This window comes from Plecotus auritus (assembly GCF_963455305.1).
Source record: "Plecotus auritus genome assembly, chromosome: 1".
NCBI classification, from domain to species: domain Eukaryota; kingdom Metazoa; phylum Chordata; class Mammalia; order Chiroptera; family Vespertilionidae; genus Plecotus; species Plecotus auritus.
This window is the reverse complement of record NC_137770.1, coordinates 13,884,746-13,898,498: the sequence shown is the minus strand read 5'-3', so window position 1 is coordinate 13,898,498 and position 13,753 is coordinate 13,884,746. Positions and strand designations below refer to the sequence as shown.

The 13,753-nt window shown below is 42.3% G+C and overlaps 1 protein-coding gene across 1 annotated transcript in view; it reads right to left on the bottom strand.

Moving 5' to 3' along the window:
- The window catches only part of NRDE2 (NRDE-2, necessary for RNA interference, domain containing), a 40,247-nt gene extending 26,760 nt beyond the window's left edge, over nucleotides 1–13,487 (bottom strand). The window contains exons 1-3 of the mRNA XM_080657339.1: nucleotides 13,345–13,487; nucleotides 4,635–4,743; nucleotides 2,637–2,870 (exon numbers count right to left, since the gene is read on the bottom strand). Coding sequence (XP_080513465.1) covers nucleotides 2,637–2,870; nucleotides 4,635–4,743; nucleotides 13,345–13,408 — 407 coding nt within the window. The 5' untranslated portion in view covers nucleotides 13,409–13,487. The remainder of the gene's footprint in view (nucleotides 1–2,636; nucleotides 2,871–4,634; nucleotides 4,744–13,344) is intronic.
- Between the last annotated feature and the right edge of the window lie 266 nt (nucleotides 13,488–13,753).

Here is a 13,753-nt window from a genome sequence, read left to right as displayed (position 1 = left end):
GGTGGGCTGCTCTTACTTCACCTTATTTGAAAGTGCTCAGGTTACTTATTCCAACCCCAAACTCATCAATGACAACAACGAAGGCCACAGCTGTGAATATTCCGCCTCAGATGTCACTTGGGATAAGTCTAAGTCTTGCTTTTCTGGTCTGGGCTCTGTACACGGCTCTGCTGCATGGACGGACCTCCTCCATGAAGGGCAGAGAGCGCCCGTTGTAAGCCAAGACCCTGATTTATCCCTTTGAACCAATCTGTGAGCTGGCAGACTTTCAGCTCAGATACGACTGGAACCACTTCCCTAGGAGTCAAGTGAGAGGGAGGGGAGGATTTTCTGGCATCTAACACCTTCCCTCCTGTAAAGAAAATCAGTTCATAATGCTGCTGACAGATGCTGCCAAAGGTCACAACAGCCATTAACTGTTGTCCCATCTGCTTTTTAGCTCTCCCCGATAGAAATGAAGATTCTGGAGGCTTCTAAATCATTCTTGGCTGGGAATACAAGAGAATGGTATTTCAGGGACACAAAGTAGCAATTCAATAAATATCTGTTAAATGACGTGTCTCCAGTTAACAGGGTGATGGTAACACATCCCCCTTCAGAAACACTGTGGAGGGGTTTCTGCCAATGAAAACCATAAGGGTCAGGTAAAGAGAGGGAGAGAGACTGATGCATTCCAGAAGGAAAGAGAAAGCCAACTGGGGGTAAAACAAAAAATAAAAGGAAGGGCCAGCAGCAGACCACCCCTGGGGAGCAAACCAGCCCTTATCCCTCCCCTGTTGAGTATTCAGGTCAGGAAGCAGGATGTGGTCTGGGCTGTGCGGAGAGAGGAATCTGCCTCCACCTGAAGGTGAAGAAGAAGTCATCCTAGGAAACAAAGGTCAATTCGAAGCGATAGCCTCTGGGGAAATCAGCCCTTGATCTGGAGACCCACATGGTGTATTACCCGCCATGAATCCACTTTACTGACATCACAGAAAAACTCAGAACTCACTAATCAAAATGGAAACAAACTATTCTTCCAGGTCACCGTCCCACAAAGAGACTACAGACATTAATACTAAGAAAGTAAAACAGAAGGACAAAGACATTTTATTTTTATCTTATTGGGGATATTCTGCAAAACATCAACAAATTTAAAAATGCTGTCCGGGTCATAAAACTATCAGGAGGCTGCAAAGATCACCGCTGTCGTGGTTAAGCACAGGCTGAAAACAACTGTCTTTCAAGTTCGAATGGTGGTTCCTGTGTGTGTTCAGGAAATCCTTTGAAGCTTTTTTGCCTCAGCTACAAAAAGGGACAAGTAGCTAACAGTGAATTTACAGAAGCTGCAATGATTATTTTTCTTTGAAGACATGCCAAAAAAGCAAGAATATCAATAATATACTCACTCATTCACATAACAAAAATGTATTCGGTGTATGTATTACTATGTATCAAGCCCTGTGCCAAGGCTGGGAGGCACAATGGTCAGCAGGGGGGCATGGCTCCTGCCCACATAAATTCAGACCCTTTTGCTTGACCCCTTTATTTATCCTCCTAGAGCAAGTTTGGGGTACAGGTAGAGCACCTACAACACACGGAGGGCTAAATACACCTGGATCCTCTGAGCCAGAGGCCAGCATGTCCTCCAACACTGATCAGACAACAGAAGGGTCCTGGAAGACTGCGGCACCCACCTCTCCAATGGAAACTCTACAGGCCACGTTCCAAACCTGCTCCACACAGAGTTCTCACTGGCATCAATGGGATTTCTAAGCATACAACAAAAGCAAATAAGCCCTCAAGAATCGCAAAAATCTTATAGCACTGAACTTTTAGTATGCTGTGGACGGGTGCTTAACTCTCTCTCTTCTCAACCGTATGAACAAAGAAAAACAAAGTTAAATAGGGAATAATTCAAGTATTTTCACCACATACTCACTGTCCCACCCTGGGCAAAGGGACTCCCTATGAAGGGGGATGTTAGACTAAGCAGAGAGGAACAGCTACAGTGAGGACCTGCCCTGTGACCGTTCTGCAGAAGGACTTGAACAATGCCCTCGAGGTAGACAGCAGCCCAGTATGCGCAGCAATGAAGCCCTAAGGAGAGGAAATACTGTGGTCATGAGCTAGCTTATACCTCCAACTCAGTGATTCTAAAAAACGTGAAATAAGAACAAAAGCAACTATTATTTTAAGGGCTATAATTAACCCTAACCAAAAAGTGTGAGAGGAGGGTGCACAGAGGGGTGAAAGTGACTAAAAGGAAGATACAACACAATGAGAAGATGTTTCTCTTATTCTTGATAAATGTGGAGGCCAACGGCCCCTTCACGCGAACTAGCCCAGACGCCCACCGTGTGCACATTTGCCGTCTTTCAAAACTCCCAAGGATTTTTTTGTCTAAATCAGACTTTTACATAATCATTACTGTGCCTAACATTTCTCAAATAAAATCATGGCCCTAATTTGTTACAAAATTTTCTTTATGTTGACAAGGTGCTACAACTATTTTTTCCCCAGCTTTGTTGAGATATTTATTGACTTTGTTTGACTGAGTCGAGTTAAATAATCATTTAACTGCTTAAGTTATGGCAGCAATCGGGGGAGAAAAATTAAAGATTTAGAAGATCACAGGTGTTGAGAGCAGCACCTACCTCAGTGTCTCCGGTCCTCTGTTGCCGCCTCTGAGGCCTCTGGGGGATTTGTCCTTTTCAGAGTCGGTGTCTGCCTCAGACCCACTGCTACCTGACTGCCCGCGTTTTCTCTTGGTTTTCTTGTGGTGCTGATGCTTTCTTTTCTTCCTTTTCTCTCTCTTCTTTTTCCTGCTTGCTTGTCGGAGGTTTCTGTTCGAGTCACTTTCATCTGATAGCTCTGCTTTCAGAGGACTCCTGTTTGGGAAATCCACATTCGACTTTTCAGAAGAGGATGAGGGAAAATAATATGTAAATAAGAAATCAAACAAATATATAAAAGGACATTCTAAAAGTGCTCACACAGACTTACTATTTGCCCATATATTATAAAATATCTTTCTGGATCACAACTCACCTTAAAATAAAAGTTGGATCTACAACAAAACCAGGTAAAGAAATTCTAATAGCCTCTGAAGCTATACTTTGATATCTATACATTTTTAAATGAAAGTAATCTACCAGTTATTTTATCAAATATAGTATTTTTAAAAGCAACATTAGAAAAGGTTTATTTTCCTCATCATTACTGAAATATCTACAAACAACTCCTTCTCATGTGTCAACTACTCTCAACTTCCAAAGGCTTCTTCCGCTTTGGGAGAACATGGCTTCCGGGGGTTCATCATACTAATGGACCATCTAGTCTATATTGGTGGGCGAGTGAGCTCATTTCTCAATTCAATGATCTACAACAATATTCTTTCAAAGCTGGGGAGAGCCGTGTACTATTTTGCTTTCCCCAAAGTTTTCATGAGATTTTTCCTATGCTGTTGTGGAGTCTAGAACGAGCTACCCCCAGGAAGTGCCTCAGTAATATGCAGATTGCTTTGAGCTAAAGGCAATTTTAGCTTCAGGCTCAAGAGAAACTTCTCCTCCCTCCCCCCTTCCTTAACTACCTAGAAGAATTTGAATTAGAGACCCTTGCCCTTTGGAGACTGTCTTATGTTTAAGTCCTGTATCCATTTTGAGTTTATTTTTGTGTATGGTGTAAGTTGGTGGTCTAGTTTCATTTTTTTGCATGTATCTGTCCAATTTCCCCAACACCATTTATTGAAGAGACTGTCTTGACTCCATTGTATGTTCATGCCTCCTTTGTCAAATTATATTAATTGAGCATATAAACACACCAATGGACACAAGACACTGGGGGGGTGGGATGAGGGCATGCGACAGGGGGTAGGGGAGGCTGGGGGAAGGTCAATGGGGGAAAAAAAAGGAGATATATGTACTAATATATGTAATACTTTAAACAATAAAAAATAAATAAATAAATAAAGAGATTGTCATAGCTTCTTCTGAGCTACCTATAGGGCAGGAAACTTCTATTTTACTAAAGGTCTGTTCTTATCATCCTGCAATGACCTTCTGAAGGCACCTCCCCTCGCCCCTCGTTCAGGAGGTCTTATACCCTCAATCTCCCTTTCTATCTCTGACCCTCCCATGCACGCAGGGTCTCTTCTCTCCTGTATGTGGGGTTCCCATGCACACGATATTAAATTCTATTTTCTCTTGTCAATCTGCCTCCCGTTGAAACATTATTTTGCCAGCCAAAAAGAACCAGAGGAGAGAAAGGAAAAATTTCCCCCTTCCCTACATTATATTACGCAAGCTCCTTCTATTTTTACAAAAATGTTGAAAATGCAACTAAAGAAATAGCTGAATTCTATGTTTATCAATATTCTAAAGGTTACTAATGAGGTTGGTAAATAAGAATCCCAGTGATGCCATTTCCCTCATGGGCTAATTACTGGCAGTAACTGTGTCACGCAGTTGCCACTGCAATGCAAAGGAGGGAAAGGACTAAGAGTGAGGTAAGGGAAAATAGGCAAAGGTCACCTCATTACTTTAAGGGAGAGTTTTACTTAGCTCTTCTATCACAGGGTTTTCTAAGGAGGCTCATTCAGGCTAAGCCACAGTGTCACCGACAAAGACTCAAACTCCATCTACCAAAAGTACTACCTCGTCAGTGGTGACCCTTCGGAAACAAGAGCTGCGGCCTCTTCAGTTTGTTGGCTCAGAGTTGTGACGGTTTCAACACAAAAGCTTGGGTTGCTCAGCCAATCTAATTCTGCACATGCAAAAGAGAGAAAAGACCAATGAAACGAGCTCAGTATGATTTCTAAAGCAGGAAATCCATCCGACCAGCTGGCATCCTCATTCACAGCCAATGTCAGCCAGACATTCAGAATAGTCCCCAGAGGCTGAAGGTAATCCATGAAATTTTTATTTCACGGGGCATGGGGCTTTGACACACTCTCAGGTATTTCAGACGGAAATCCTCTGTGATACGGGGCTGTGGCTTAAGCAAAAGCCACGTAACAAGTGTGGCCTAAAAGCAACCAGGCTTTATGCATTCCATCCACCCTCCTGAGTACGGAGGCTTCGTAAGCATTGGTTTTTAATGACCTCAGATTTGATCTAGGCAATTCCAAAAAGTTAAAAAATCAAGTCATGCATAAAAGCCCGCCATGCTTATTACCATTATCACGAAAGAGTAAGGTATTTTCTTTAAAAGAATATTCTGATGTTCTATCTCAGTTAACATAAACCTGTCCTTATATCAAACACTCCTCTGAAAATAAAAACACAAGGGTGGCTCAGTTGGTTGGAGTATCATCCATCCCATACACCAAAAAGTTGTGGGTTTGATCCCCAGTCAGGTACATATGAGAGGCAAGTGATCAGGTGAAGATTTAAAAACACACACACACAAGGTGTCCATTTTTCTAACTAAAGTTAAAATTATGTAAGCCAAAACTGGTTTGGCTCAGTGGATAGAGTGTCGGCCTGCAGACTGAAAGGTCCCAGGTTCGATTCCGGTCAAGGGCACGTAACTTGGTTGCGGGCACATCCCCAGTAGGAGGTGTGCAGGAGGCAGCTGATCGATGTTTCTCTCTCATCGATGTTTCTAACTCTCTATCCCTCTTCCTTCCTCTCTGTAAAAAATCAATAAAATATATTTTAAAAAAAATTAAAATAAAATAAAATTATGTAAGATACTAACAATGACTGCCCTGGCCAGGGTGGCTCAGTTGGTTGGAGTGTCATTCCATGCACAAGAAGTGGCGAGTTCAATTCCCAGTAGGGCCATTGCAGGAGGCAACCAACCGATTGATGTTTCTCTCTCTCCTTCTCTCCCTTCCTTTCTGTAAAATCAACAAATAAAAATAAATAGTAACAATGATTATTTATTAATAATAGATTAAATGTCTGAAACAATTTTTCTTCTTATCCATTAATTTCTAACTCTTCTACAATGAACTATTTATAAATTATTTTCTAACTTTTAGGTGTCTCAGCTATGAAGGAAAGTAAAAAAAATCATAGGTCAGGAGAAGGAAGGGGAAACAAGGAGGGGTTTATATTTGTCCTACTTTGTTTTAGGATGGGTGGTCAGGGAATATTCATATGCTGAGAAGATGGGTGCAGTTAGAACAGAAAAGGGTAATAAGATTTTTTAACAGTTGTACTGGCATATTCTTTATATACCATAAGGTTTAATTAACCATATAAAGTGTACAATTCCGTGGGATTTAGAATATGGTGTAAAATTATTTAGGACATTTTCATCATCCCAAAAGAAACCCCATACCTGTTAACAGTCACTCTGCACCAACCACCTCCTACTCTCCCACCCCAACTCCAGTCCTAGGTAACCACTTACCATTTTTCTCTACATACTTGCCTATTTTGGACTTTTAATATAAACAAGATCATACAACACATGGTCTTTGTAACTGGCTTCTCTAACTTGACATGTTTTCAAGATTCATCCATGCTATAGCATGTACCACTACTTTATTTCCTTTCATTGCCAAATAATATTTTATGTATTATACCACATTTTACCTATTCATCAGTTAATGGGTACTGGGGTTGTTTCCACTTTGGGGCTAGGATGAATAACGCGGCCATAAACATTCATGTGCAGGTTTTTATATGAACGTATGTTTTCATTTCTCCTGGGTTGATGTCTAGGAGCAGAACTGCTAGGTAACTCATGCTTGGCATTATGAGGAACTGCCAGGCTGTTTTCCAAACTGGCTGCACCATTTTACATTCCCACTAACAATGTATGAGGACTCCACTTTCTCCACACCCTTGCCAACTTGCTACTGTCTACCTTTTATATTACAGTCGTCTGAGTGGTGTGGTGTGTTTTCTCATTATAGCTTTGATTTCCATTTCCCTGAGGATTACTGATATTGAGCAACTTTTCCTGTGTTCATTGCCATTCATACTGGACTAGAAATAGCTATTCAAACCCTTTGCCCATTTCTTAATTATTTTTATTATTGAGTTATAAGAGTTCTTTATATATTTTATATTCTAGTCCCTGGTGACAGGTACTTCGTTTTCCTCACTGCTATACCCCAGCACTGGACCCGGTGCCTGGCATACAGCAGTAGGAGTTTAACAGATGTTTGTGAAAAGCAGGAAAGGGAGGGAGGAAAATTCCCAAGGAGGAGAGGTACGTTAAAAAGCACAGGAAAAGGGGAAAGAAGAGAGGATTCTAAGTAAGTGCCTACAGTAGGACAAGCATCAGGGTAAGCACTTTACATCCTTAGCTGTTAATCCTCTATGGGATTATGATCTCTATTATATAGCAACGGAAACGAAGGCTCAAAGGGAGTAAGTACTTTGTAAAGTCATACCCAGTAAGTGCTAAACAACCCTTCACACAATCTTTTTTCTACTGTCTCCTTTTTCCTTCTGAGGTTGGTTCCCTTCCCTTGGGCCTAATTCCTGGCAAGAGGCACGTGAAAACATCCTGCTGCTCGCTGAGATGACAATTATTTCCACAACAACTGGATTCTACAGTGAACAGAGGAAAAGAAAGGCAGGAGAGATGGAGCAAACAACATGCAAGGAGAGGTGCTCTCCAACAATTCCAGTGTGTTGTTACTTAGAGATTCTAGATGGTGACAACAGCTGGAGGAAAGGTAAATAAATACAGTGTCAAAAACACAGTGCGGCCCTAACCGGTTTGGCTCAGTGGATAGAGCATCGGCCTGCGGACTCAAGGGTCCCAGGTTCGATTCTGGTCAAGGGCATGTACCTTGGTTGCGGGCACATCCCCGGTAGGGGGTGTGCAAGAGGCAGCTGATCAATGTTTCTCTCTCATCGATGTTTCTAACTCTCTATCCCTCTCCCTTCCTTTCTGTAAAAAATCAATAAAATATATTTAAAAAAAAAAAAAAAAAAAAACACAGTGCGTGCCTCTCCAAAGTCCTTCACAAGGTACAAGAGGAGTTTTTAAGGGTGCAATTAAGGCATATAGGGTCATGGGGGCGGGGGGAGAGTGGGGAGAGAGAGAGTATAAAGAACTCAATACCCTTAGGTTTTGAACTCAAATAATCACTGGCCCTCTGTGTGACCTTCCTTTCAAATGATCTTTTGTCTGTAAACCAAGCGTGTCAAACTTGCGTCCCGCAGGCCGCATGTGGCCCACAATGAATATTTTTGCAGCCCAGCAAATATAATGGTATGTAAGAAACGTTTTAATAAAAATTTCGTAACTTAATTTTTACAACATCCTATTATACATAATAATTATTTTTTTTAAATATATTTTATTGATTTTTTACAGAGAGGAAGGGAGAGGGATAGAGAGCTAGAAACATCGATGACAGAGAAACACCGATCAGCTGCCTCCTGCACACCCCCCACTGGGGACATGCCCGCAACCAAGGCACATACCCTTGACCAGAATTGAACCCGGGACCCTTCAGTCCGCAGGCTGACGCTCTATCCACTGAGCCAAACCAGTTTCGACTATACATAATTATTAATAACGAACTACAACGTTTGTTAATGACTGATTACTAGAATCGTGTTGCATTCATTTCCCTTCCGCACCTTCCGCACAGGCGCACCATTTCTCTCCACTAATACTAGCAGCAAATATTTTAGCAACCGATGGCCACGTCATTGGTCTTAGACTGACTTGTTTGGTGTACGCAACAGGGAATATTTTGCTTTTGGAGAACAAGAAAAATAGGTTTATTTGCATTCCGTTTATTAATCTGTGCAGTTATTCAGGGTCTGGTAAGTTAATGTTCAAGAAAAAAAGATTAATTTTTATTAAAATGTTCTATTATTTTAACAATTACCCATTTATTTCAGCCCTTTGTATTCAGCATGTCTCTATCGAAATAAACCTACGTTCCATGAAAATTGAAGCTTTTGTTTTTTGTTTTACATAAACTTAAACCTTGTTTATCTGTCCCGTGTTAGCCTTTGAGTTTGACATGCTTGTTCTAAACCAAAGGTCAACAACTCAAATCCCTACAGGGACCAGGTTAGTAACAATTACTGTGACACTACAGGGAATGACAGTAGGAAGAAGAAAAAGACAAAACAAAGATATTTTGCCAGCCAAACAAATACACCAACTGGTTTCCAGCTTTTCCCTCTTCTTCCTCCAACTCCTTTCTTCCCAAACTAAAAGCAACATGAGGGCAGAAGCCATGACCACTCACTCCTGTAGTCCCAACTCCTAGCACAAAGTAAATGGACTCATAAATATTTGTCCTATAATTGAATGAATGAAGATCTGAACCATATCTTTGCATCTTTGTATCCCAGCACCTAATTTATTGAACAAAAGAGATTTTCAAAAGTGTGCCATTAGGTAGGTATAAAGTACAACTATTATAATTCTTCTAGACCTCACTGTAAATAGATTTAATAATTTAAAGAATAGGGTATTGAATACTTACTATGTGCCAGGCACCGTTCTGGGCTTTGGGGATACAGTGGTGAACAAGATAGGCCAGGCCTCTGCTCCTACAGTGCTTATACTTAATCATAACCTTATACTCATCATAAATTCTGAATCACAATTGGAAAGTATCCAGTTCTATACCCATTCCCCATTCTATTATAACCAAATAGCACTGATGACTAGTTTGTTTAAGTGAACGCAGGTGAAAGCCACACCTCCAGGGGTGGTAACTCAAAAGACATTTCTAGGGCTCATTGCATCAATAAATTAGCTTATGTATTAAGGATGGGGTTGTTCCTTTAAAAAAAATGAGCCAAGCTCTTCATTTTGATCAAAACCCTTACTTTGTGACAAAGAATCTGACAGCACAAACATTCCTACAAAAAAACACCAGAAAACGTGGCTCAAAACTACACTTAAACATGGTGAGCCCTGCCTGGTTTGGCTAGAGCAGTGGTCGGCAAACTCATTAGTCAACAGAGCGGCAAACCGCGGCTTGCGAGCCGCATGTGGCTTGCGAGCCGCAGTTTGCCGACCACTGGGCTAGAGCGTCAGCCTCTGGACTGATGGGTCCCAGGTTTGATTCTGGTCAGGGGCGCATGCCCAGGTTGTGGGCTCAATCCCAGGTGGGGGTGTGCAGGAGGCAGCCAATCAGTAATTCTCTCTCATCACTGATGTTTCTCTCTCTCTTCCTCTCCCTTCCTCTCTGAAATCAATAAAATATTTTTTTTAAAAATGGTGATTAAAGAACTTAGGCAAAGTCAGCTCTTATAAAGTAATTTACAAAAAGTACTAGTAAACCTACAATTTGAAAACACCCAGACCCCAAAGATAATGTATAAACAACCAAAACCAGAGCATTCTGATATCATAGTGTGGTTTCTAACACAAGTTCTCGAGTCAGAAGAGCCTGTGTTCAAATACTGGCTTTATTAGTTGAACAACACTGAATAAAATAATCTGAGTTTCTTTCTTTCATTCAGCACTTTTTTTTTTACTGAGAGCCAGGCACTGTTCTAGGTGCTAGGAATGCAAAACCAATAAGACAAACCCAACATGACCCTCGGGGAGCTGATACACTGGCAGTCATTGCATGCAATGGGACAAATGCCAAAACAGAGAAAACACTCAGCATATAATCAGAGCACATGCTTAGGTGCCCTCATCCAAATTAGATATGGATCAGAGAAGGCTGCCTGGAAGAGCGTCTCAGTTAAGACCTGAAGGATGAGAAGGACTTAGGCAAATACGCTCCCAAGAAACATCTAGGCAGAGGAAGCGGCTTATGCTATACTTCAGGGTGTCCCAATAGTGTTGAGGAAAGTTCTTTATCAAATAACTGAGCTAATAAATATGGGAGGAATGCTAAAATTAGAAAATAACCATTTTGTAACCCCAACGAAATAACAGATCTAAGCAATAATCATAAATGACTGCAAACATTATTAGGTGAAGGCTGACAGTGGAACGTTTATAAGAAGAGTGTTGCTCTTGTCATTTATCTTAGCCAGTATTTATTGGACATCTCGGTATCCTGCATGGATAATGGTTGTAATGTTTGTAAAGTGCTGTTTGTAAAATACTGTATTTTAAAAATATAGTGGATGAACCCGGTTGTCCAAGAACCCACTGATGGATCTTCCCATCACTAAGGGAGAGAAAACTAGACAGCAGATCTTCTTTATCTGATTCAATACCAAGTGCAGAGCACCTCCAATGAGCTATTTTCAACTAAAAAAAAATTATGCCTGAATCTAATTAACTCTCTAGATCTAATTACCAGTTTACAGGAAACACTGGGAGAAGCATATTAAATGACACCAGGAGGATTTGGTGGGAAATATGTATGGGACAAACAATCCAGTTTCCACAACAAATAAACACAGTGGAAAACGGAGGGAAGAGAAACCTTTATAGTTAAAAGGCACCTTTTATATTTAAAAGAGACATACCCACAAAATGCAACGTTGCATCTTTTTTGGATCCCGACTTAAACAAATCAACTATAAAAGGCCACTTTTGAGACAAGTTGGGAAGTCTGAACACGGACTGACAATGAGACGATATTAAAGGATTATAATTAATTTCACTGAGTAATAACGTTGTTTAAATTTTTAAAAATACAGTCCTTTACAAACAACACTTTACAAACATCACAAACATTATCCATGCAGGGTACCCAGATGTCCAATAAGTACTGGTCAAAAGACAAGAGCAACACTCCCCTTATGAACCTTCCACGTCACCCTTCCAAAATAAAAGGATAAGCCCTTGGCCTGTTATTCAAGTCACTACCTTCCCTCATCACCAGTCCCAACCATATTTCCCAAGGCTCCTCTATTTCCTCTATATTTCCAGACAAACTGGACTATTTGCAGTTCTCTGCACAGGTCTCATGCTCCCCTTCCTGCATGCCTCTGAAGGCCCTGGAATGCCCTTCCACTAACTCTATTTGTCTAAACCCCAACCTCTTGAAGACCCGCCTCTAAAATTAGCTCCTACATAAAGCCGTATATGAAGCTCCCATGAGAAGTCATTATTCCTATAGTTCACCTAGCCTATATAATCCTATATAATAAAACCCTAATATGCAAATAGACCAAACTGAGGAAAGACCGGTCACTATGACACGCACTGACCACCAGGGGACAGACGCTCAATGCAGGAGCTGCCCCTTGGTGATCAGTGCCATCCACAGGCGGAGCTCCACTCAGCCAGAAGCCAGGCTCAAGGCTGCAGAGCACAGCAGCGGTGGCAGGAGCCTCTCCCGTGTTCACTGCTGGCAGGTGGTAAGGAGCCAGGGGGCCCGACTGTGTGAGGGCGCAGGCCAGGATGAGGGACCCCGAGTGCACAAATTTCATGCATCAGGCCTCTAGTGACATCTATAACATCCTGCCTTGTACTGCTATTTCTTTAAGCACCTACTATTGTTCTCTACATTCAGCAAATATTTAGTGAGCATCTACTCTATTTTTGACCTATGCTAGGGGCTAAGTGTGCTACAGTGAATAGACACTGTCCTGACCACATGGAGATTATAGTCCGTAAAGGATGACCAAAATTACACGAATTATACAAGAAATTACAATTATTGTAAGCATTACCAAAATATAGATGTAAGAGCCATCTGAGAGGACATGTATATAAAGGAGGTGTCAGATACAATTAGACTCCGCCACATTAAGTGCATGACTTAGAATTACTTTTTTACAATTCACTATAGGCATACCTCCTATTACTGAGCTTCCCTTTAATGTGCTTCACAGGTGTTGAATTTTTTTTACAAATGGAAGACCCTCCACCAACAAGATTACAACTCGCTTAACTGCGGGGTAGGCTGGAACCAAACTCAACATCTCGGAGGTACGCCTCTCAGTGCCTCCATTTGTAACAATGCAGACCTCCTGGGGACGATTAAGGCTTACATAAAACATGCTATGCCATCACCTGGCACACAGTAGGCTCTCAAAAAATAAGTGTTAGTTCTATTCCCAGCAGCTGTGCCTGTCGAGAGAGAAAATGCTTGACTGGGCTTTGGGTCCTAATCCCCTAGCTCTCGGCCTAAAGATATGAACCAATAAGCATTTCAGAAATAAGTAAAACAGGAGAGAGGGCATCAGAACACCCAGCATTTGCGCCAAGAGTTTCCTTGAGACGTGGAGCACCATTATTCCCACTTTACAGGAGAAGTAACTGAGGCTCAGAGAAGGAATGACTTCATCGAAGTCCCAGCTCCAGGGTCCCTCCTAGGTCTTTCTCCTTCCGTAACTACGACTCGCGCCCCGAAGAAGCCGGGACCCGGCCAGGGGCCCTTCCCAGGAGGCTTTGCAGCGCCGCGGGGAACTCTGGGACACAGGTGGATCAACAAATCCAAAGCAAGGGGGCGGAGAAACTACGTCTTAAGCCCGCCGAATGTCTTCTTCATCCCTTTTGTGCGCTTACCTTTCCTGGCGCTCCCGCTATCGGGAGCCTCACTAACGCCCGCAAAGGCCGGGAACAGCGCCATGGTCACAGGCCGCACCGCCGTTCCCGGCTACGTAAATGGCGCCCGGCGAGCGGACGCCGGTAGTGAGGCCATCGTGGTCGCGGTGCACTCTGGGAAGTGTGGTTTTCCTGACGCTCACTCAGACGGGGCGGGGCGGGGCGGAAAGGGGCGGGGCGGGGCGGAAAGGAGCGGGGCTGGCAGGGCGGGACCACTCCCAGTAGTTTTGATACCAGCAAGTCTCCGTGAGAACCGTTAAAAAGGTGGAGATTGAGAGATGAAATTGTTCAGAGCGGGAAATGCTAGGAAGTTGGGATTACAATCCACCCCTGAACTCACGCCATCACGTACTAACCGGGTTAAGTTAAT